This window comes from Indicator indicator, chromosome 16, assembly GCF_027791375.1.
Source record: "Indicator indicator isolate 239-I01 chromosome 16, UM_Iind_1.1, whole genome shotgun sequence".
Lineage (NCBI taxonomy): Eukaryota > Metazoa > Chordata > Aves > Piciformes > Indicatoridae > Indicator > Indicator indicator.
Genome location: NC_072025.1, coordinates 13,017,014 through 13,040,730, shown reverse-complemented (window position 1 = coordinate 13,040,730; position 23,717 = coordinate 13,017,014). Strand labels below are relative to the sequence as shown.

General features: G+C 39.4%; 1 protein-coding gene across 1 annotated transcript in view; it reads right to left on the bottom strand.

Moving 5' to 3' along the window:
* Nucleotides 1-23,717, bottom strand: part of ADAMTSL3 (ADAMTS like 3) — a 187,643-nt gene that overhangs the window by 163,278 nt on the left and 648 nt on the right. Inside the window, exons 2-3 of the mRNA XM_054387718.1 lie at nt 21,737-21,754; nt 13,204-13,295 (exon numbers count right to left, since the gene is read on the bottom strand). Coding sequence (XP_054243693.1) covers nt 13,204-13,295; nt 21,737-21,754 — 110 coding nt within the window. The remainder of the gene's footprint in view (nt 1-13,203; nt 13,296-21,736; nt 21,755-23,717) is intronic.

The following is a 23,717-nucleotide window of genomic DNA, read 5'->3' as shown; positions in this document are numbered from 1 at the left end:
GTTCCATAGTACTGCTTGCTGGGAAGCTGGGGGCTGAAAGCATGAAGGAAAGGGAGAGCCTTTCTCCCAGTTCTTTCCAAAGTATAAAAATTACATTTTAAATTTCCAGTAATTTATCAGGAAACCTTGCACTTAAATGCTCAAGTCTGAAATCTACTCTAACTGGACAAAGAGAAAAACAGGGCACTCCATTTAAATCAATATTCCCCCCAGTACTACTCATATTTTCCTCCCCTAATGTATGTGAAAAACAGCCATTTTGTATTATTATCAGAATAATATTCAAGGAACAATGGAAGTTTTGCACAGCACATTTTAAACAAAGTCAAAATACAGAAACGAAGTTCAACTTCTTGAGTTTAACAAACAAGCTGATAAAAGTTTTACATAAATTTAAAGTTAATAGAATAAATTCTTCTCTGTAAATGTCTTCGTATCATTTCCTTTAGTTAAAGACAACAACATATTGGATTTAAGTCCATACATAACATATCAAATGTGGTTGCTTTTTTTTTTTTTTTTACAGAGGAGCTATTCATAGCAGCTTGTATTTTCAACATATGCAGCAAATTATACTATTAAACACTTTAATAAAGATTAAATTTCACACTTAACAATAAAGCTCAGACAATCTTGCTATATTTGAAATAGGATTCTAGAAATAACCAATAAAAGTCATAGGTAGCTATCATGACAATTAATACTCAACATTTGAGATGTAAAGTTAGATGTCTACATAGAAATATTCTGATGAAATAGTAAGAATAATACTTTTTTTTCCAGTTGGTAAATAAAATAAAAAAAAAAAAAAACACACAACACCTTCACAAGATACAGGAAAATAACAGACAGGTGAGAATCCTGCAAATCTGCTTAGATGTCTCTGAAAACTGGGAGCTCTTATGTGTCCTCTGAGCAGCCTGTGGAACAACTGCCCAGCATGCCACGTCATGCAAATGCAGGTTAATTTAGTACACCTGGGGAGAAAGGTTGAGATGCCTATGACCAAGAGACCTTTATGTTATCTCTGGGAATGGAGATCTGCAGAGCTGACCTGACAAGCAGCTGAAGGAGGGAAGCTGGTGAAGATAAGACAATCCTCTGTCAGCTAAAATTCATGATGTAAACCTAAATCAACAAAACCAAGCAGCTTCACTACAGATTTTGAAGGCTATGGTGACAAAGTGAGGACCTCTGCCCAACTAACTGCAAAATTAATATTAAAGTTTATACCCCTAGTATGATGAGCCAAACAAAGTACATGACAAACATATGTGAATATGTTACTTGACTCTGCACCCAAATCATGCTAAATGTCACATAGAAGGATGGACATAGAAGGACAACATGGATTAGGATATACACATATATATAAAGAAAAGAACAGAAGAACACCTCTCTGGGGGGAAAAAAAGACTGAAGATTTAGCAGAGATGGGGACAGTCAAAGGGTTGTGCTCCTCCTCCTCTACCCAAGACACAGATGCCTTATTGGTAAGAACTGTGCATTCAACATACAGCTGAACCTTTTGAAAGCATTACTGTTACATACTGCAAACATTTGTCTCTGTCAGCTGTTACCCACGAATTACTAGCTTGAGCTTGATTACTTGCAATTAGTGCATTTATCATCTGCAATCCCAAATATGTTTTATCTGTCCCTTTAATAAATCAAATTGATCCATATTTTAACCTCTCAAAACTGTTTCAGTGGAAGTCCTTGTTGAGACTTTCACTGAACTTTAGACACTGAAAATACCACCAAAAATTTGGGTCCTTCATTACATGGACAGGGTAATGGAACTGGACCCTTCATCTCACTTGGAGAATCAGATTATCATAAAAATTAGTAAACTGCTTAAGTAGCATGGAATAATTTAATGAAGGCCTTCAGAGTAGTCTGATTTTGAGAAGAGTTGAGGAAGAACTAGCAGGTGCAAGGATGTTGTACCAGAAAACTCTTCTCTCAGGAGACTGGATAGAGTTGATGACATGGGAAACCTGGGTTGCCAACTTTCTACAAAGTATACAGCCCTGACATTCTGGGAAAATGAGTTGGATCATGAAGTCTGAAGAGAGAGGCCAGCCCATTACTGAAAGATAATCTAATTGAATTTGCCAATTTTATCTGGATGATTACTCTCAAGATGAAGGGCTAGTACTACTTTTTCATTGCTGCTAGTCTGGGTTTTTTTACTTCTCAGCTCCCTTCTTTCAGAGACTCATCTGGAACTAAGAAACACAAGTGAAAATCTCTCATGAAGGGTTGGGTTTGTGCAGCCCACACTTAATGCAGCTTTTCCTGAGAGTATTTCCCCAGAACTAAGTATCCTTACCCTCAGAATAGGACATTCTTGAATAGAGTAAGTCCATGTTCAGTGGTAACAGTGGAAACTAAAGTTTGTCTTTGATTGCACTGGTTCAGGCATGCACATTACTGGTTAATGTTTGTGTGATCCATTCACATTTTGCACCAAAGAAATCTCTTACTTTAGAAGTTAAATCTTACTCATAGCTGAAGTCTACATTCAAATTAAGATGGGGCTATTATGGAGGCAAAGGCTTATAAAAATTGAAAACTGTCTTTGAAACACATGCTTTCCAGTAAGAGCAGCTAGCAAAATGCAAAACACGGTCAACATTCCAACACCATGATGTCAATTTTCATATGCACAGACAAAATGCTAGATGCAGAAATCAACCTTCTGTCTTCCTTGCTTATGATGTATTCGTGTTTCCCTCTGTTTTCCTTACCAAAACTGCACCATGCAGTGGAGAGTGCAATCCCTTAAAAGGGCCAAAGGAATCTTTTGAATATAATAGATCTGGAAAAAAGTCACATCAGTTTTTAAAAATTAAACTTCCACGTTCTGCTTCAGCTCTCCTGAAAAATAGCACACATGCTCTAAGGACTGTTTTTTGATGTTTCCCTCCGCAGTAGTTCAGAGAAATTCCTGCCAACAGGGATGGTCTGGAACACTTGATAAAATGGTCTTCAGTGACACACAATAAAAAAGTGACATTTAAAAACATGGAAAGCACTTCAGATATTGCAAAACTTATAAGCAACAGGCAAAATATCTTTTATTATTATTATTTTCTGTGCTTTTTTTTTCCAGAGGGATAAATACAATCAATTTTCAAGAAAACTAACAGCTGCAGAGACAGCTTTACATGCCATCTGTCCTTAGCAGTTACATGAAGAAGAGATGAAACAATTCACACCACACAACAGGAAATACAATAACCAACTAGTTAGCACTAATCAAATTCAGCCTCAGTTTGCTTCCTATAGGCAAGTCTTACTCAAAGAAAAACTCCCAGTGATGTCTCAAGCAAAGCGCCTGAGGATTTCACTGGCACTGTTACTCAGGTGCAGAATGTTGCACTGGTGAAGTTGAAATCCTGAGCTTTATTTTATAAAATAAGGTCTCACTGGTGGCACAGCAACCTAATGAAGTCCATGGGGTTCTCTGGTCTGGATCTCTTTCAGAACTGAATTCTACAGTGCCTAGGCTGAGAGTCCTCATACTACTACTTACTCAACAGGAACTTTCAGTAGACAAGGAGTGATGTGGGACAGTCCTGTCATACAGATGAAGACACCATGGTCTTTTCTCCAGTGTTTTCAAGGACCAGCCTTAACATTTAAAACTATAAAAAAGAAAGTCTACAATTCCTACATTTTCCACACTTCAAAATAGTGGCTTCTATGTGACATACGACAGATGGTTCACAGAGGTCTAAATTCAGCAAGAAAAATAACTAATTATAAACAAATAAATCATTAGTGTTTGCTAAGGACATAAATCAAGCAAGTTCAAAAGATCAGAACAAGACCCACATGTTCTGTTATCCCAGCTAAGGCCCTTTTCAAGATGGTTATCTACAGGAAGACATTTTCTCCAAGAAAAGCTTAGTGTTCCCAGTATATCTCTGTTGCCCTTGGAGAAACCATGGAAGATTTTTTTTTTTATTTAAGTTCAGTTCATTAAAAAAATTAAAAAATACAGAAAATGTTCCCTTTCAAAGTAACACTACTTTGTAGAGCAGGTAAAGATTTAAAAGGTTGAGAGTTAAGAATAGGTGATGCTAACAGGATATTTGAAAGTCCCATGTGACTTGCAACGCTAAGTAAAATGTATTTGCCTACTAATTTAATTGCTTACTAATTTTCAAATCCATTCCCACTGGATAAGTAACAGCATTTTAAGCCCAGCTCCTGGCATTAAAAATACATTTATACTTTCCTCTTAGCAGAAGATAAACAGCTGCATGGTAAAAAACTCATACATTAAGATGGCATTCTGGAGGTTTTCTCATGATTTTAACCAACCTATTGTGTTCTGTTTAACTGAAAGACGGAGGAAGAGGAAATGGAGAATCATTTGGGTATGCAGTTTCACACAGGGGTGAGGGCAAGAGCTCACTCATGCAGGGAAAATGTCTGGAATATGTGTGTCTTATAGAAGGACTGACCACATAATGATAGTGGAATTTAGGCCAAGCCTTATTTAGTAAAACGTCCTAAGCCATTTCCCTATTTATTTTGTTCAAAGGCAATACTAGTGTTTGTTTAAAAATAAAGAAGCTACTCCAGTAATTAAGCAAGATGACCCCAAATTCTTTGGGGTCTTTAAAACTTTAAAAATAATTCCAAAACTTTAAAATTTGAGAATGCACCAGGAACAAATGTTTCTTAAAGAAAAAAATTAGTAACAATGTAAAAATAAAAAAAAAACCCCACATTTCAGGAAGACACAAAGCAGCTCAGAATGCAGGCACACACATAAGTTTGGAGCAAGTTCTTATGCATCTAGATGCATCCAGGAGGTATCTCCAGATACACACAGAGTTTGGAGAATAGATTTCTTGGTTAGTTTTTAAGTGATGAGTCATAAGTTACAGGAGGTCTAGGATTAGTTCTAACTTCTAGTTCAACAATCCTCAAGTGTACCGCCACAGAACATCAAAATGACTTAAGAACAGCTGAACTGGTTCAGACCAAGGATCCATGTAGCCCATCAGCTTCCAACAAGAACCATAACTGGACACCTAAAGAGCATGCCTGGAGCAAGTATACTTGCTGGAATACTTCCCTGGACTCACCTACTTTTCTTAGCCTGTTGTGATTTGTTTATATAGTACTGCATAGTGGATCTTCCCAGTGCTCATCCTGTCTCCTCTGAATTCCTTTTAACTATCTACTCAAAAAATCCCAAACAACTATGACAGGGAGCGCAAAAGATCATTACACAGATGGCAACCACCTTTCACTGTTTTGAATCTGTCTCCTTGTAGTTTTATTTAATGACCCTCAGTTCTTTATTTAATGACCCTCAGTTCTTCAGCTGGAAGAAACAAGTTACCAGCTGATTCCTGTCTAGCCTTTCCACTCCATGCATAAAAGGATCAAAACTGTATACAGTAAAGTGGGGGCAAACCTGGAATTCATACAGTTCAGGCTGATCTTCTTTGCTTTGTTTTACACCTTTCCTTCATAGCACTTCCTACCATTCAACATGCACTGTTAACAGCTGCCAAGCTCTGAACTGGCTGTTCCCTGAAAAGACTCACCCAACAATCACTGTTTTAGAGAAAAAATGTAATTGTTAGTCACATAAAGCACCTTGTTTTCATATAAATATTAAAGTTATAAAAATAGCTGACAAAAACAGAGGCTGTTCAGCTTTATCAGTTACTGGCATTAATAAAATCCCACAACACATAAAATCACTTAGATTGGAACAGACCCTTAAGATCACCAAGTTCAATCATTAATCTCTCCAGCAATAAAAGTATTCTCTCTTATGCTTTCTAACAAAACTGTTGATGAGCTCTGCTGAAGTAATCAGTAATGTGTCGGATGTACCTGACAGTTTCCAACTAGAACATATCTACCAAGCAGGCAATACTGAAGACACTGATAATTGGTTTCATCAGCCAACATCCATGTCAGTCAACCTGGGAACAGTTTCAAACTAGTTGGAGACTCAAGAAAATAAAACATCAATTCAGTAATAAGACCTTGCAAGCATTTAACAAAAGGAGAATCAAGAGAGGAAGCAAAATTATATTTTAGCATATTTCATTTATTATACATCCAGAGAGTACTGGGTTTGCCTAAGCCTTATGCTTCCACGCCACTACTACAGCAACAAGAGGCTGGAGGAGCTGAGAAAGCAAGGAAAACTTACATCAGAAGTGAATCTGAACATACTAGAGCCAGTAGTTGGATTGTCCTTTTGTCTTTCTCTGTGCCAGGAAATGCCCTGGAGCAGCCACATACACAACCAGGGAAATTCCAACAAAAGAGGGTGATTTTCTTTGGAGGTAGTTAATTTCTTGCTGATTCAGCCAGCTCAGAATAAAGCAAATTTCTGCAACCTTCTCAGAACCTCTGTGTGGTACAGAAAACATTTACTGGCAAACAGAGCTGGAGAGAATAGAATCTCTTTTTGTGGTCTGTGGCAATGCAGTACCCATGCCCTCTTACTTCTAAGATACTAAAAAGCAATAGATCAGGCAGTTAAAACTCTCCTCTTTACATCTGCACTTACTACAGAGTGAGCCTCTACAGCTCCTTTTACATACACACACTATAAATGATCCCACGTTCTGCTTGCATGCACTAACAAGAGGCTGTATCCCATAAATTTTAAGCAACTTCAGTTTTTGGCAAAGCACCTGATGACAGAAAAAAACATTACATAAATACAGAAATACATGTTTCTACATATAAACAAATGCACCAGTTAATGCTGCAAAACAGCATCATTACCCAGTTGGGACCTCCCACCATGTCACAAATGACAACAGTTGGAATACAACAACAATCCAGTAATTGCAATCATAAATGCATTTGTAATACTGTTTCACGATTTCGTCAGGCTGACTTGCATTCATTGTGTTTCTAGGGCATCCAGAAGCATGACAAACTGACATTTCTTGGAAACCACATTCCTCAAAACAGAGTGAGAACACTGTTTTCATTTTCTCTCCATCATGATGGTAAATCTAATAAATATAGAATTAGAAACAGAAATAACATTGTTTCTAAACAATTTATGTAATATGATGTCTGGAAGGGATATATTAGGCCAAGTTTGAAAAACTCTCCTCTTTGTATGAATGTGTGATGCTTGTAATTGCACTTCTCAAGAATTACGAAATACCTGCACATCTAGATACCAGGATTTACACACCAGAAACCTATTCTTTCAAGAGTTATAAGAGGGAAGCTTTGGTTGAATCAGCTAAATATGATGACAAACACTTAGTCAGACCTTTGGATGTGCCTGGTTCCTGTTGGATTAATTGAAATTTACCTTGTTACTTGTTTTGAAAAATCCAGCTAAGTACCTACCAATGCAGTTAAATACTTAACAAAATTTAACTTAGGGCTCAAGTCTTACTGCAAATCATCTAAACAAACACTCCACATCACATGATCCTTCTGAAAACGCTGCTCTACCTTCATTAAGTTTAGCATCCTTGTGTAGCTGATGGTCACCCAAAAGTGAGTTCACAGAACTGCACTTCCTTCTAGAAGTTGGAGTGAGGCCATTTTGAAAATAACTCAAGAGCACTTGGCAATCTACAGACTTCATTTAATATCAAGAATTCTTCCCTTATGTGAATTAAAGTTATATGCATGCTTTCAAACCCTAGAAGAATTATTTATCTATCAGTGCCAATAAAGTGAGTGCAGAGGGGATATTAGAACCACAGTGCTAGACACTTCCTATGTGGGTGTTAGCTGTCTCTTCAGAGTTGCCATGGCTATATACAATGCCCATTCTGGAATGCTGTGCTCTCTAGCAAACTGTACCTTAAAAACAAATCCATTCTTTCACCATGCACAAACTCCCTCTGTTTTCCAGAGATTTTGCATATTAGGAACTACACTGGAATTGTTCAAGTAAGACTGTGTTGGACTGTACACAGCTACAAGACTTCACCCTCAGTACTATCAACTATGTTAAATCTCATCAACACACTGACTTAAAGTACAACATCTGCAGAATATGATGTACTCATGCCCAGAGATTTCTTGCGTAGTCTTACAACAAAAACAATCATAGTGGCACAATTATAAATCTGCTCCCACTATCACTGAAGGTAATGTATTTTACTACTGCATTGCAAACCACATTAAACTTGGTGTTTACTTAAACCCCAGCTCCTGGATTCAGGTGAGTATGGAGAACTATTTTAAGAAGAGCTTCAAGACTAGAAAATTGCAGATGAAGACATAAAAATATGTGAACCCCACAGGTTCTAGAAGTAAGAGCAAAGAAAAAGAACTCAGATTTTTAAACATATATTATTTTGAAGCAAAACTTATTATTTTGGATAGCTAAATCATGATTTCTGAATGAACAGTAAAAGGACTTTAACATCAGTACAATCATGCACATTTTCTATGATGCAAAAGCAGGAATGGAATTTGGTGCACTATACAAAACTGCCACCTCAGTGCCATTTCTGCCCCAATTTGGTAAGGAATATGAAAGATCCAGCTTAACAGAGCAAAACTGAATGAGTAATTATCAATGACTAAGTGTTTGACTGTCTGCTAAAACCAAAGATCATCATAGAGCTATTCCTTTGTTTTTTCACTGGCTTTAAAAGAGAGATTAGAAACCACTGGCTGTTGTGAGAGATTATTCCTACACTCCAGGCTTCTCCAAAGGTGGTCAACTCTAGGATATGTAGTTTTGGAACCACCAATTTGCAGTTTCATAATCACTATAATAAAAATATTTATGAAAAAAAAAGACAGACAGAAAGACAAGACAGACAGACAGAAAGACAGACAGACAGAAAGACAGACAGACAGACAGACAGACAGACAGAAAGACAGACAGACAGAAAGACAGACAGACAGAAAGACAGACAGACAGAAAGACAGACAGACAGAAAGACAGACAGAAAGACAGACAGACAGAAAGACAGACAGAAAGACAGACAGACAGTGAAAGACTGCCTTCACTCTTGGCCATTTCCCATAGGTGACTTCATTTTTTTGAGTACATTTTAAAAAATAAGTATTCATACAAAGTTAGTGTCTCAAGTCACAGGGCAGATTCATCCCAATTTTTACGGCAATTCAACTCTTTAGGATTGTAAATTGGGGGTAACAGCAGTTCAGATCCTATGAGCACTGGCTGAGCAATCATTATTAGTCATAAATTCAAAGTGAGTTCAGAAACTTACATAAGTTTTCTGGTAATGCTGTCAGTGAGTTACAACCTGGTCAATAAGGATGAATATTTTAAGTCAGAGCACTTCTACAGAATCTCAGAAGTGTTATTTGTCTATAGAAGAGGCATTTCAATCTTCAAACTAAGAATAAACCACAGGCTTTTTGAGGCTTATGGCAAAACTCCAGATGGGTGCAGAATTGCAACCTGGTACAAAAAAGGGAAACTACTTCAGATTTAACTCTGGCTTTGCAAATCTCATCCTGATATTTTTTATTAAAGTTATTGGAGATTTTGTATAACATGTAGACCATAATCTCTTTTCTGAACATCAGTATGCAATGTGTTCAGAGACTATAAAACAATATTCCAAAGGTTTTTCACAAAGATGATCTCCAAGTTCACTATGTCATATAATGGACATCAGATTTTTGGCCTTGCAAAACTCAACCTTAAAGACATTTACTATGTTGGTAGTTTTTGGCAGATTGGTTATGGCAGAATCACTCTGAATAAGATAATGTTTTCAGCATGTATATCCTTTACATCTAAAATATCAGATAGTTAGAAAAAAAGCCCCAACACAATGCAGGCAGGGATTGCAGAAACATAAATCATGGGAGCAACCCACAGTTTATTCAATGAGTAAGTGACCTGCAAAAGCTTTCCCTTCCATAGAAACCCAGAGCTAATGCTTCTTAAATATCCAGACATGGTGTCTTTGCTGTTATTCCCTACTCAGACATTAGAAACCCCATGGTCTTTGGAGATTAAATGGACTGAATTGTAGAGGGTTTCATTTGGACTGCAGGAACCTAAGAAAGTATCAGCACAGTCCTGATTTGAAAACAACATACCAGAGATTACATCTAAAATTAATCCGTGTATAAAATGCTTGATGATATACATTTGTCTATATGAATCTGCCAGCTATCATTTCTTGCTACCATTAGTCAGAATATACAGATACACACAGCCTCACATACACTTCATAACAACACCTAGCTGAATGGTCTAACAATGTTTTCAGAAGGTTAAGGGAGTTGGTTACCAGACTGAGCATCTTACCTTTCCAATTACCAACAGGAGCCATATGAACTCCACTTTTCTTAAAACAAGAATGCCTAATGTCTTTTCTTAAAACAAGAAAAGTGGACTTGGATAGCTCTATTTTGTTTATTGGCTTAGCCATCTCTGAAAATCTGTACTTTTGATAGCTCATCTACTATCATGTGAGAAAATGAGGAACCTTTTAAACCATATTTAGCAATAAATACACATGAATAGGTACATGCAAGGCCAAAGTCAATGGTCAGAAATACGTATAGTTTGTGGAATACAGTTAGCTTCTTTGGATAAATTAATCTTTTAAATATTTAGAAACAATTAATTATTCCATGTTGCAGCTAACCATTTAGTGGTGGAGGTTTTCTGTTTGTTTTCAAGAAAAACATACAGACATCATTTGCTTGGATTACCTCTGGCTTTAGATGAACTCAGTTCCATTCATCTCATTTACATTGGCACGTACCAGAAAATACAGGGTTTAAGTCTGCAGAAGACCACAGCTCAAGCTACCTACCCATAAGTGATCTCCTCCTGAGCCATTTATGCCACCACTCTTGGTCACAGAGCAGATGTAATAAAAAAGACAGCTCAGCAATACACAGCAGTAAACTATTTACTGGGTTACCTTATGAAATCTAACTTACCTACTCATAGAGCAACTAATCTGCCCTTGGCAAAATAACTTTGTCAAACTTGAGACACTGCGTATCTGTAAGGGCAGAGCATAGTGTGGAGCCTAATGAAACACCATGCTATGCTTGTTACCGTGCTATGAAGAATCAGAAAGGGATCCTATAACCAAAGTTAACTTCCATTTCTTCTCAGAAACAGCTACCTCTTTTTCACAACTTCTCATGTTAAAGTTTTCTTTGCACTACACTCATACCACATTTCCACCACATTCATTTTAAATGGTCATTATTTTATTCTGTACCTGCCTCAAGCCGGATGAAATTAATCAACTGCACATAAGTGATGTGACATAGACTTGTGACCTTGCCCAGCATCCAATTGTTTCTAATTGATTAGCTCCAGACATAAGCACTTTAATAGCCAAAAACAACAAAAGTGGAAGCTATGGTACAATATTGGGGTGGAATGACTGTGTGTGGTCCATATAGTATGGCCCCAAGCAACCAATTAAAGAATTAATGGTTACTGGATACCAAAAAATGTTATGTTAAATAATATAAAATACCTTAATGTGCCTAAAATTGTGATAAAACATCTAAAACTTAGGAGCAGAAAGGCCTCCTACAAGATTTGGGTTAAGTGTTAATGACTCAAATATGTCAAATAGTTTACAATACTTTAAAGCACAATCAAGACCAAAAGTTTGACCTGGACTGAAATGTTCATAAAGCTACTCACAACAGCCTATTGCAGTGTGTTTGGGTTGTTTTTTATTATAAAGAGACAAGTGAAGCTATGCCAAACCATTCGTGGAAAAGAGGAAACCATGCCACTACTGGTTCCAGTTCTACCACAAGAAAAATATGAAAGAAAAAAAAAATATTGTAGAAGAACAAGAAGCAAAACCAAAATAAAATATCTTAATAACCAAAAGGCCCAAACACAAAGTTGACATTTCCCTTCTCTGAACTTCCAATCTTATCTTGAACAGAACTTTACTTACTACTTTTGAGTGTTACACAGGGCCCATTACACAGCTGCTTGCACACAAGCTGCACAGACACAGCAAACCAGTAATAGTTTTGTTCTTGCATAAGAAATATGCAAGGAGAAAGCAGAAGATCCCACTGCTGCCCTATCTGCCTGGACATGTGCTGAATGCACTGAATTTTACTGCACAATTAGTGTAAATCTTGTAATTTTTAACTTAACACAAGCCCTTTACTCAAGTACCCAGTGTACTTTCATGACTAGCTGCAACCATAATACAGATATAGGAGGTGTTCATCAACAGGTAGCTGCCCAGTGACTTGCAGCACACAGGGCACTCAAGCAGTGTTACTGAGGACGGGTTGATGCCCCATTCCCACTACCTTAAATCTCAAGGTCTACCCTTACTCAGCTGTCTAGAACAGTACTTCACACACCTTTTGAATTTACTCCTCCTGTATTTTCCTTCAACACAAAACTCTTTAGAATGTATGCTTATGTAATGCACCAGTCAGGCTCCGGTTTGAAAGCACCATTTCTCAGCATCGCAACAGCACAAACAGAACTTACTTCAACACTTCAAAAAAACCTGCTATCTATTGCAAAAAATACCCTTCCGTTTATTTAGCTGTTCCTTTCTAAACATTTCTGGATTTGGGTGTATTTAAGACTGAACAATCCTTGAAGTGTTCTGTGCTGTGGGAACTATCAGTATAGAGAATGACATACTACAACAACATCTCTGCTGCATGCCAGCAAACCATATTTCTTGAAATACTCACTTCTTGGAACTGATTAGGCTCATGTGTCAGGCAATAGATCAGTTGGCAACTATGGTGTTCCTCCACGATTCCTGTATTCATTGAACACTTGAAGCTAAAACCTTTTTGGACCACCTTTCCTGCTTTCACCTTCCAAGTGCTTTAGATATTTCTACTCCGGTATTTATATAACCCTTGTCACTTGCACTATCTTAACATTTATCAGGTGCTAAACCTCTTGGGGGGCAAAGAGAGCCTGAGCTGCCTAGAAGACCCATGGCATTACACATCTGGCAAGAGCTCCCTTTAGTTCCCATACAGTAAAGTCAGGTACAATATTACCAGGAAGAGAGAGAGTATTAATTTCCCACATAGATATCTCTGAAATTCAGTTCACTGAAAGGAACACCTTCACAACTGGAGGTTTTTATTTTTACAGTGCAGTTCCTTCAGTAGTTTTCTGTTTTAAAAACAGAGTAATTCAGAGCGTGCAGCAAGATCATCTGATAAAGGACCAGACACAATAGGAACAAGCCCATTACCTACCTGTAGGTGAGCATAGAGAGCAATAGCAAGCCAGGTGATCTCCCACGACAGCCCTGTGGCTTTAGGGATGGCCATCCTCGTGCCTTGGGGCTCTGTCGAGAGAATTTTTTTCATGTTACAAACAAAACCAAGTGGACCTCGCCAGAATTTCAATGACTAAAGCAAACTGGGAAAAGGCATGGAACCGGCCTTTGGAAGAAATGCAATGCAAACACCAGAGTTTTGTGCTGGCCAGAAGAGGAGACGCAATGCATGCTATGAGCACAGCCTGCAGGGTGAGGTAGATCCAAAATGGGAACAGAAAGGGGTGAAAAGGAAAGCTTTGGGAAAGCTGGCAACAGCAAGCAAATTCGATTAACTCTTGAATGCAGAAGAATTTAATCAAATTAGCAACCCCTTCCATATTGATCTCCAGAAGGGAAAATTCAGGGAGCCTAGGATTTCTGATGTACTGTTTCAGCTCTTTCACCCACTCCAAGACGAGAGCCCAGCCCTGGGATTTCAGCAACCGGGATTTCAGCAACCATTAACAAAGTAACCACGCAATAATGCTGCCACTTCTATTAATTCCCAGCGTCAGTGTAACTTTTTGCTTCAGAACATTCATTATCAGACTGATCTCAAAATATTACAAGTTCTGCGCCCCCTAATACACATGCAGGGTCACCTCGCCCCCCGCCTCCTCCCAGCCACCACCCCACTACTTCCAAAGCCCCAAAGTGAACACAAATCTCTCCTTCAAAACCAGCACTGCTTTCAAAAAGGTTGGCTGTCGCAAACCAAAACCATCTATCCAAAACAGCTCTTGCACCTGTCAGCTAAACATAATTGAGACTCCTCACAGAAATAGGCCTTTCTTTCCCTTTCTTAAAAAAAAAAAAAAATTAAAAACTCCCCTCCTTCCCAAAACCTTTAGTACTCCTGGATGCTTCTGTCATTCAAAAGTTTAAATCAACTACGGCAATAAGGAGGATTACTTCCCCCTCCCACCCCGGCAGGCACTGCTGAGAGCCACAACTGGCAAAACACAGCGGACTCCTGCACCTCACAGAGGTTGGTGTCTGCGCTCCCCAGAGGCTCTAGGGCGACCCTCCCCAGTCGCGCGGCCGCCCCCGCTCAGGCTGAACTCGCTCGGCGCGTCTGCGGCGGCTGCCCGCGGAGCCCGGCTCGGGGCAGCAGGTCGGGGAGGCGGCCGCAGGGCTCTCGGCCCCCGGCGCGGCCGCCCGCTCACCCACCTGGTGCGGCAACGCTGCGCCCGGCTCGGCGGGAAGAGCGCAGCGGGGCTGGGTCCGGCTCTCCCGGCGTCTCCTTCCCGTTCGCCTGTCACGGCACCGGGAATACAGCATCCTGCATCACGAGCGGCGGCCCCTCCCTCGCGCAAGGCTCCAGCCCACCGCCGCACGTTCGCCAAGGTCCTACAGGCTGCTGGCAACCGGCCGCCCCCGCAGCCCGGCCCCGGAGAGAGGCGCCTGGGCGCCTCCACCTGTGGCGCGGGGCCGTGGCGTGGCCTGGCCCGGCCCGGCCCGGCTCGGCCCGGCGCCCGCTCCGCCGCGACTCGGCACCCCCCGCGCAGCCTCTGCCGCCCCGGCCAGCGAAAGCGGGCTACAGGCCAAGGGGACCCGGCCTGCCCCCTTCTCCCCCTCGCCGCCCAGCTGCAGAAGCACTGGCGGCGCTCCGATGCCGGCGGCGGAGACCCCGGCAGCCCTGGACCAAGTGGTTCGTCTTCCCCCGAGGGGCAAAAGCTACCGTGAAGTCAGCCCCCAAGTCTGATGCAAAGCAGCTTCCAAAACCGCAACCATCCTGTGTCTCATCTCCAAGTAACTCTCACAATACAGCTGCAGATCTGCTCACACCGAGGAGGTCTTTAATCCTGCTGCCCTCCACGATATTTTAAGGCTTCCTACTATTAATCTGACGAGTAGGTCTCACACGACAGCTTCACTCTCCTTCTCCCTCTGAGCTTCGGGCTGCTAAACAGCACACTAAAATCCTCTACCTTTGCGCTACGGCTTCCACGGATGTTCCAAGCTTTCGTCGATTCGGCTAAGAGCAGCACGCAGAAAAAGGTCTATTTTCCTTGCCACTGAAGTTAAAAATACGCTCCAGTGAACTAAACATAACCGATGAAGAGTTTGTTCAAATATGTTGCACTGGAAACGTTTCCAATCTGTTTGGGTTGCTCACCAGCACGGGAACGCGCCTCCTCCATGGTTAGGAGCAGAGCGACCTCTGCCGAAAGCAGCCTGACCGTCCAGCCGCCCCGCGCGCGGGACGGAAGCGCAGGGCGGGCAGCGCGCGGTGCTGCTCCCGGCCCGCAGGACAGCGCCGACTCCGCACCAGCACCTGCTGCTCTGTCTCCGTCATGCCACCGTAAGTCTCACGGGCTGCTTTCTCGGCAGGTTCACCCCGACAGCTGAGGAAAGCTGTTCCTTCCAGTCTGTACATCACCATGGTAATAGGCTGTGTGACAGACGAGAGTACTGCTAAGGATCTTTTATTTTTGTAATGCTAGTCATCTGAAAGTAGCTGAAACTTTCCGGAAAGCTTTGCCTTCCACCCATTTCATTTGCTACAGTTACTTAACCACAGAGTCCTTTAAGTGTGACCTATACCTCTGCAGTTTGTTATCTTCAAAAACAATACACCAGTGCAGTCAGCAGATAATTTAGACTCGATCACAAGTGATTTTTTTGGCCAGAATTTAGTCATTAGATCAACTGATGCAGAAAATTAATTGTTCTGTCCCAACACTATGGCTAATAGTACTATAAGAACAAATCCAAAAGAGGAGGCAGACTAGAAGGAAAACAACTAGAGGACAAAGCTGACCCTCAAGACCCACCATCTAGTTAGGATGCACCACCCCTATTTGAAATATCACTCATCTTAAAATTCTCTACCCCTCAATAGTGAAGCAGTCCCCTGGGTCCCTGAGGCAAAAGCTGCAGAGTGGGATATTAATTTGTTTGCCAGATGTGCATATTTAGATGAAATAGCTCTGGATATTTCTAGCCAGGGCCAGTTCTTAGCACTGATATTAGATTCGATTGAAAAATTTGGCCCTGAGATTCCAACAGCATTTTCTAAAGTTTGGATCCTGGTCAGCATTTCTTTGTTTTTGCCTCTTTCAGTGCTCTCTGTGTTCTCTACTTTCTCAACCCAAATGAATCTGATACTTTCCTTCAAGGCTGCTTATGGTCATTTGCTTCAGATCCATTGGCTACCTGCATTCCTAACAATAAAGGATAATAAAATATCATGTACACAAGTCTTACAAACATTTATCTCCTGCAATCAGAGTAGAAAAGAAGTTTTGTAAAAGCAAGTAGCCTAGCTTAGCTCACATCAGACTCAGCAACTTAAGTGAGGCTGCTGCTTACATATATATAATTTCTTGTGTGATCTTGGTCCCAGGCCATAGGTTCTATGTCTGAATTCATACACCCTATAAGAAAACAGGTAAGCACCTGCAAGATTTGCTCCCACAGGGAGATTTCAGAAAGCAACATTTTGATAAATAATGCAAGTATATTGTGCTACCTTACCTAGTAAAATATGTCTTGCCCAAAATACTGAAATGACAGTGTTAGCTTCATTATCCTCCATCACCTATAGTCTGGTTTCATTACACTGAAATCATCCTTTTCTGTGAGGAAGGTGTGCACCCAGGAAATAACAGGATTTGCAGTATAAAAATAGCCTTGGCCTACTACTAGAAACCAGGCAGACTTTTGGATAGCTTTTAAAAGGGTATGTTCCTTTGTGAAGATCACTCTCACTGAATGCTCTTTTATTGTATCCTTTATCCAATTTAATTTTTTCACCTCAACCTCACCCCACACCTCTTCCACTTTACCCTCTAGACCTCCAGTGAACCTGGAAACTTTGAGATTTTTGACTCCTGTTCATAGATCTCCATAATGGCTGCAGCTAAGGCAAGCAAAAACAAACTCAGGTGTCCAGGGAAGATCTGCCTGAAAATAACCACTTCAAAATTCACAGCACTTGCAGCTCCATGGCAGGTTCCTTCAATACACACTCTAAAGGTATAGGCCAATTTACAGGTTCTCAATCCCTAATTTTCATCCCTGGAGAAGTTTGCCAGCAATTCTTCAAAAACTAATTGACCATTCAAGTTTAAAAGAAATCACCCTTTTGTAAGGAAACATTTCACTTCCCTTTTGGTCACTCTGTCTTGTCTGTATGGATAATAAACATTTCAGGGCAGCAACGATTGCTCTTTGTGTATTACCTTATGCTAATACAACCCCTGGTTCAGTGTCAAGTCCTTACCTTATTAGCAGTTTTACCACAGAATCTTCTAATTCCCACTCATGCCACATTAGCTTAGCAGAGTTGGTATAAGTTTTTTTTTTTTTAATAGGAAACTATCACAATGCTCTTAACTCTCAGAATTCACATAACTCCTGTATTTGTCTCTTGTTACTAGAAATGCTTTTTTAATTGGTTAATTTCTTTAATTGGTTAACTTATTTTTAAATTGTTTTCTTAATGTGGTTTTCTTTTTTCTGCTCTCTAAAATATGCATCATTTAAATGGCATTAAATATGACAGCTGTAAACCCCTTACTCTTCACAAAATTGTGAAATATGGACATTTACACTTATTTAATTGAACACATAATCATGACCTTGACTATCTGTACAGCCAGCATGGTCTATAATGAGGAAGCTCATTGGAAATCTGATGGTCCTATCTTTTTGTTTGTATTGGCTTAAGACCACAAGTCATGAATACTGAACACAGACATGAAGTATTTTGTCATTCATTGATTTACATTCAATTGTAACAGAAAATTTCAACATACACTCAACAGTGCAGGCAGAGATGGCTGAGAAAAGAATATCCTGCAAGATATAGCTAAGGGCAAAAGTGAAGAAAAGTAAATCTCTGGTCTGATAAACAAAAACCTCTGTTCAAACACATAAAAACCAACAGATTTCACTCTCAGTGAGTAGAAAACCTTCACATCTAAAAGAAAAACCCCAGACTTCTCCATCGTTGTCGTGAAATGCCAGGTATAGATACATCAGCAGACTCCACTCATATAAAAACGTTGCTTCCAAACAAGTTCAACTAAGCAAATCTGATGATTTTGATGGTCATTCTTTTATAACAGAAGTCTGTACTACTCAGGAAAAAATATGTTTGGCTGAACTACAAATGTAAAATCCATTGAAACACTGCAGAACAACATTTGGCTCATAAATCAGGATTATATCTAATAAATACCAAAACTGGAAGAATCCTGCTGAGGCCCCATGCAGAAACTGAATTTTGGGTTGAGGCCTCAAAGTTGTCAGTAATAGAGTTGCACCTGATTGACTAATAAAATGAAAATGTTAAATTTCCTGTAACTAGTCATGAGGACCCTGACTCGGTATAATCAGTTCTTTGGCCCTGCATTGTATTTGTACGGGGTGCTGCTTGTTTACCCTGAAATAACAAGCTCTCTGGGGTAAAGAGCAATCACACACTGTCACACTTCACAAATATGTTGTACCCTATAAAGAGTAAAGCCTCTATTAGTGTAAAGGTACAAAGTTCAGCTACAGCACTTTCTTTGATTTCTTGGTGTTATGGAGCCCACTGCGTTCCACATTGATCCTTGCCCTGGGCTTTGGGAACAGCTCCATCAATGCAGTAAGTAGAAAAAAATTCTTGTGGCTTAAAGAAAGAAAAAGTATTTATGTGTAGACCTAAACATTGTAGGAGAAAACTACTGTCTTCCTCTTGGTTTGTGTTTAAATGAATCTAGCATTAACCAACACAGTATATATGAATGGTCACTATTTCAAGTATTTTAATAAATATTTGTCCTTTCTTGTCACTCAAATTCCTTTTTATCCACAGGCAAAACAATTTGTGGCTCATTTGCATATTTATGATCCTGTACAGTAGTAGCAGATGAATTAAATTTCATGACTCTCCAGAACAAACACATCTTGATTCAGATGGCACATACTTTTTGTTGTACTTCAAAGTTCATAGCCCTAATAAAAAACATTAGAACTGGCATTTTGAGATAAATTTATAACATGTTATAATTTTGTGGTTTTGCAGCATATCTTTTCAAAAGGATTTAGGTGCGTATTGTAAGCATGATTAGAAAATAGTAACTTTTACAGATGAATACTGAGTGCAGATAAAGCAAAATGAAAAGTTCATTGCAAAAGTAAAACAGCTTCAGTTTCCTTACACATAGCGAGGTGTTAATAGATTTTTTTCCTAGTTTGCAGAAAAATAAAAGAAAAAAGCAATCCTACTGAGAACTGTGGATATGCCAGATTTGAATTCCTGAACTTGTCTGCCGTTTTCTTTTCATGCAACAGTGACAATGATGTTTTCTTCATCCTGTGATGGCCTTTACTTCTGTGATTGTTAAAATGTTATTGAGTGCTATGTGAAAGAGGCAAGATTTGGTGAATAGAGGCTCTGAGGAAATCAGTTATGTTGCAAGTCATGAGCAACAGACAAAGATCAGCAGGACAATTTCTGTCCTCACTGTAATGGTTCACTGGGGAAAAACAACAAGAGTAAAGAAAGTGACCTGCATCACACAAGATGACTTGTGCATGTCACTACATGAGCATCTAGAGATGTACACCAATATGGAAACAAAAGAGAACATAAGCAAGGAGCTAACAGTGAGAAGGAATGAAAATAAGGACAAGACTGGAGGAAATTAACAATACAACTTTGGGGGGAATGCTAGTGACAGCAGAAGATGAATGATTAATGTAGGAAAGTACCGCAAAATCAGAGGAAAGAATAACTGTGGGTAACCATTGAAACAGATTAAAAAATTAAATTCCACAAACAAAAACGAGGTCATCAGGAAATAGCTTCAGAAATGTGATGTTATGTGTCAAATGTCTGGCAGTAGGAGGAACAGAATTTCCACTTTGTGTCAATACAAATACAGAAAAAAATACAACAAACCCCATGATATAAAATAGTTGCATGATCCTATGTGGGTGGAACAAAGAAGCAGATAAAACATAATCCCCAAAGCAAGAATGTGATAGTGTGCTAACAGAGGATAGAACCTCCAGGTCTATCTATATAGCTGAAATTGTGAAGACAGAAAGCAAGTTTGAAATTAATTTTTGATTATTCTGTTCTCTTCCGCTTGCCAACTTCTTTTGCTATATTGGCAGATGCTCTTGTTTCTTGAGCTGCACATTTAGTCTTCACTGAGAGACTATATTTTACCAAGGAAAAGCATCTATTCTCCTCACCACTTCCTGGTTGCACCCCAGGTGCTCCATATTGCATGAGGTATCGAGTCAAGTACAGTTATAGTGGGATAAACAATTTATGCTCTATGCAATGGATTTAATTAATCTCAACCCAGTAATGTTGCCTGGATATAAATGAAGACATTTTTGTCATTATATTCTACTAAAAAAGAATGGAAGTAACTTCACTTTCACAAGGAACTCAAATTTGACTTAGATCTGGTGGATCAGAGGTGGTTCCTTGCTTCTGAGGGGGCCAGCAGATGCACTCATCAAGGTGGTGACATAATTTAATACAATCTATTTTACAATGAATGAGGATAAATAAGGGTTAGCAAGATTTGGGGATGAAGGGCAAGAAAGGTTGTGAAGCTCCTAATTCAGTACCAATATAAACTACACATAGGAAGTGCTTCTCTGCATTTGTACATGAGAGCAGAATTTGGTCACTGGAAACTGGTAACTAGGACAGCCTAAGGCAGAATCTACACCTGCAAAATGTTGCTGTCAGGTATGTTTTCTATATTTTGTGTTTTACCAAACAAAATCTATTGTTCACTTTTGCATCTGATAATGCCACAAATAATTTAATTTTTCTACCAATGACCAATTTATGAAAAAAACACTGCAAGCCCACTGACTTGTCTTGCTTAATTTAACTAGGCAAGCAGGGGCACAAAGTTCTCCATCTACGTAAGCTACTACCAGTAACTTTGAAACAGAAACTGCCCTTTAACCTTTCTGGTAGGTAATCTCAAATTTTCTTATGGAGTCTCCATACTTACTCTAGTACTGTGGCAACTGTTATCGGGCTAGTAGAGTTCTTTATTAGGCCTGCATAGGCGAGTCACATCTCTCTGTAAATAGACTGCTTAACAAGCTGCTAATATACTTTAATGTAGCAGAGTGATATCATTTGAAACAATGTCATTATTATAGGTACAGATTTCTTACAAAGGCTGTCCAGTGATACCTTTTTTGTTTCCAATGGAAATCTAGGAAGATAGTCATTCTGCTCTCTAATTCATGAGGCTATCAGAGAGAAAAGAAACACACTAAAATGCTACCACAGGTTCTGAAGCCTATGCTGACTCTGTATCTATGCCTATACTTGCCAGCACAATATTTTCACACTAGTGGAGTCTGTCCGCTTACTGTGCAGAGCCTCAAATGTATTTAATGCTTGAAAAGTAGGTATGAATCTGACCATTTTATATTGGGTCACAAATAAGTCTAAGAAGAGATACTACCATCAACAAACTTAGCTGTACCTAAGTATTTAGCAGTCACTGTTCTAACAATCGGTCATCCAAGGGGTAGCAAGGTCAGGCTTCTTCCTCATGGACAGAGAGGACCAAGTCAGGAAGGCAATATACACAAGGGGCTAGAGATAACAGCCAGGGTGTGCAGAGAGCCCAGAGAAAGTTCCAGTAACCAGGCAGTAACAGCGTCAAGCCAGAAAAATCAGTCCATGGGCCAACAAAACTTATAGACAAGGATTAACAGCAGAACTCAAAGAAGAATGGAATACCAGAATAGAGCTTAAATGGAGTTCCTGCACCTGTGGGCAGAGGCCTCGGTAGAAGCCCCAGCTGGGGCTGCTCAAGGCTGTTAAGGCCTTGGAGCCCTAACAGTATTTTGGAACCAGTACTAACAGTGTTCACGCATAGCTAGAATCAGTTAGCAAAAACCCTGGGAAAAGGATAGCAAAATGTTCCATTGACTTTTTCCTGTTTTTCCTTGTACTGCTGCACTGCTATGATTTTTTCATCTAATTTTTACCACCCCAAGACCACGGCCTTGAAGAAAGGCCACAAATTTTTTATTTTATTCCAACTTTGTAGAATCTGCTAATACTGTCTAAATCTCCTTATCTACGTTTTCCTGCAAAAGGACTATATGTCAAAAAGCTTTTATTGTGCTTTAGTCTGGGACATACACCTTTTCCCACAATTTTTTCCTGATACCCTTTTTATCTCTTAATCCTGAAAAATTCCTGATCTTTTTGTAACTTGAAATAGTAGGAAAAGATGGTTGGTTTATCTCTGCAGGAATTCATCAGCTGTTTGTGGCCTAAGCAGTAGAGACTATGGTCTTAATCAAAGAAAAAGCCAGAAAAAATATCAGAAAGAAAGGAGTCAGTAACAGACTTCCATTATGCTCTTCTTAAGAGCCACCTTCTGTTCTTGCATAAGGAGAGTAGATGAAGAACACAACAGACAAAACTAGCTCAGACTATTTTTGAACTATTTCTTTCAGCTGTTTTTGTTTGCACTCTTACAAAGCCTTGGCAGACGAGGGAAATATTCTTAGAATAGCAGATTTCTTTCTTTGTTCTGTATCTGTTCCAAAACCATACAATTGTATTTGAACAGCTGGCCAGTAACATGCAACTATCAAACATGGCAATGACATAGAATCACAGTGTTCTCTTTGTAGAGGAATGAAGTTTCAAAGCTGAAGTAAACCCTCAGATGTACACATCTTGGTCTTTGAGGAACATTTTCAGATTGAAATAATACTTTTAAAAACGTTTCTTGAATTGAACTTTCTGTTGGCATCAAAGAACAAATAAGTATTCATTATATCAAAATAAAAAATTGGAACTGCTCCAAAGACAAGAATTTCCTGGTGCTGTTGCTAGGGGTAGAATCAGAGGAGCTCAGTCTGGCCTTACATCATTCCCATGCAGCATGTAGTATTAGAGTTTTGGAATTGGGTTTTGTTTTTTATACAAATATGTAAAAGAAGTTCAAGAAAAAAAAATTATGAACATCCTCACCTCCTCCTACATCCTCATCTATTTTGTAACCTTGTATCTAGGGGTATAAATAACCTAATTCTAAAATCCCCAGCTACAATCTTGGGGCAAACTACCTTTTTCTCCTGTGTTACATGCCTGCCATCCTGTAAGTGAAGCTTCAGTTTGTGCCTGCAACTTTCATAAAATCTGCTTTATATTTAAAGAACTCTGAGATGGCAAACCTATTTTTACCTGTAGGAAATAACACTGAGTTAAGGTAAACTCTTAGGTGAAGTTTCTTGTAACTGCTGTAACAAGCACCATAATTAACAGTAATATTAATGTTCTGAGATTTTTATGCTCATAGTGAATGAGATCTGTTCTCCAAAATGGTGAGAAAGAAAAGGGGTAAATTAATTAGCTGCTGGAGAAAACTGACAATTATCACAGTACATGTCAACACTAAAGAAGTGTTGAAGCAACCCTCTTATTAAAGAATGATTTTTTAT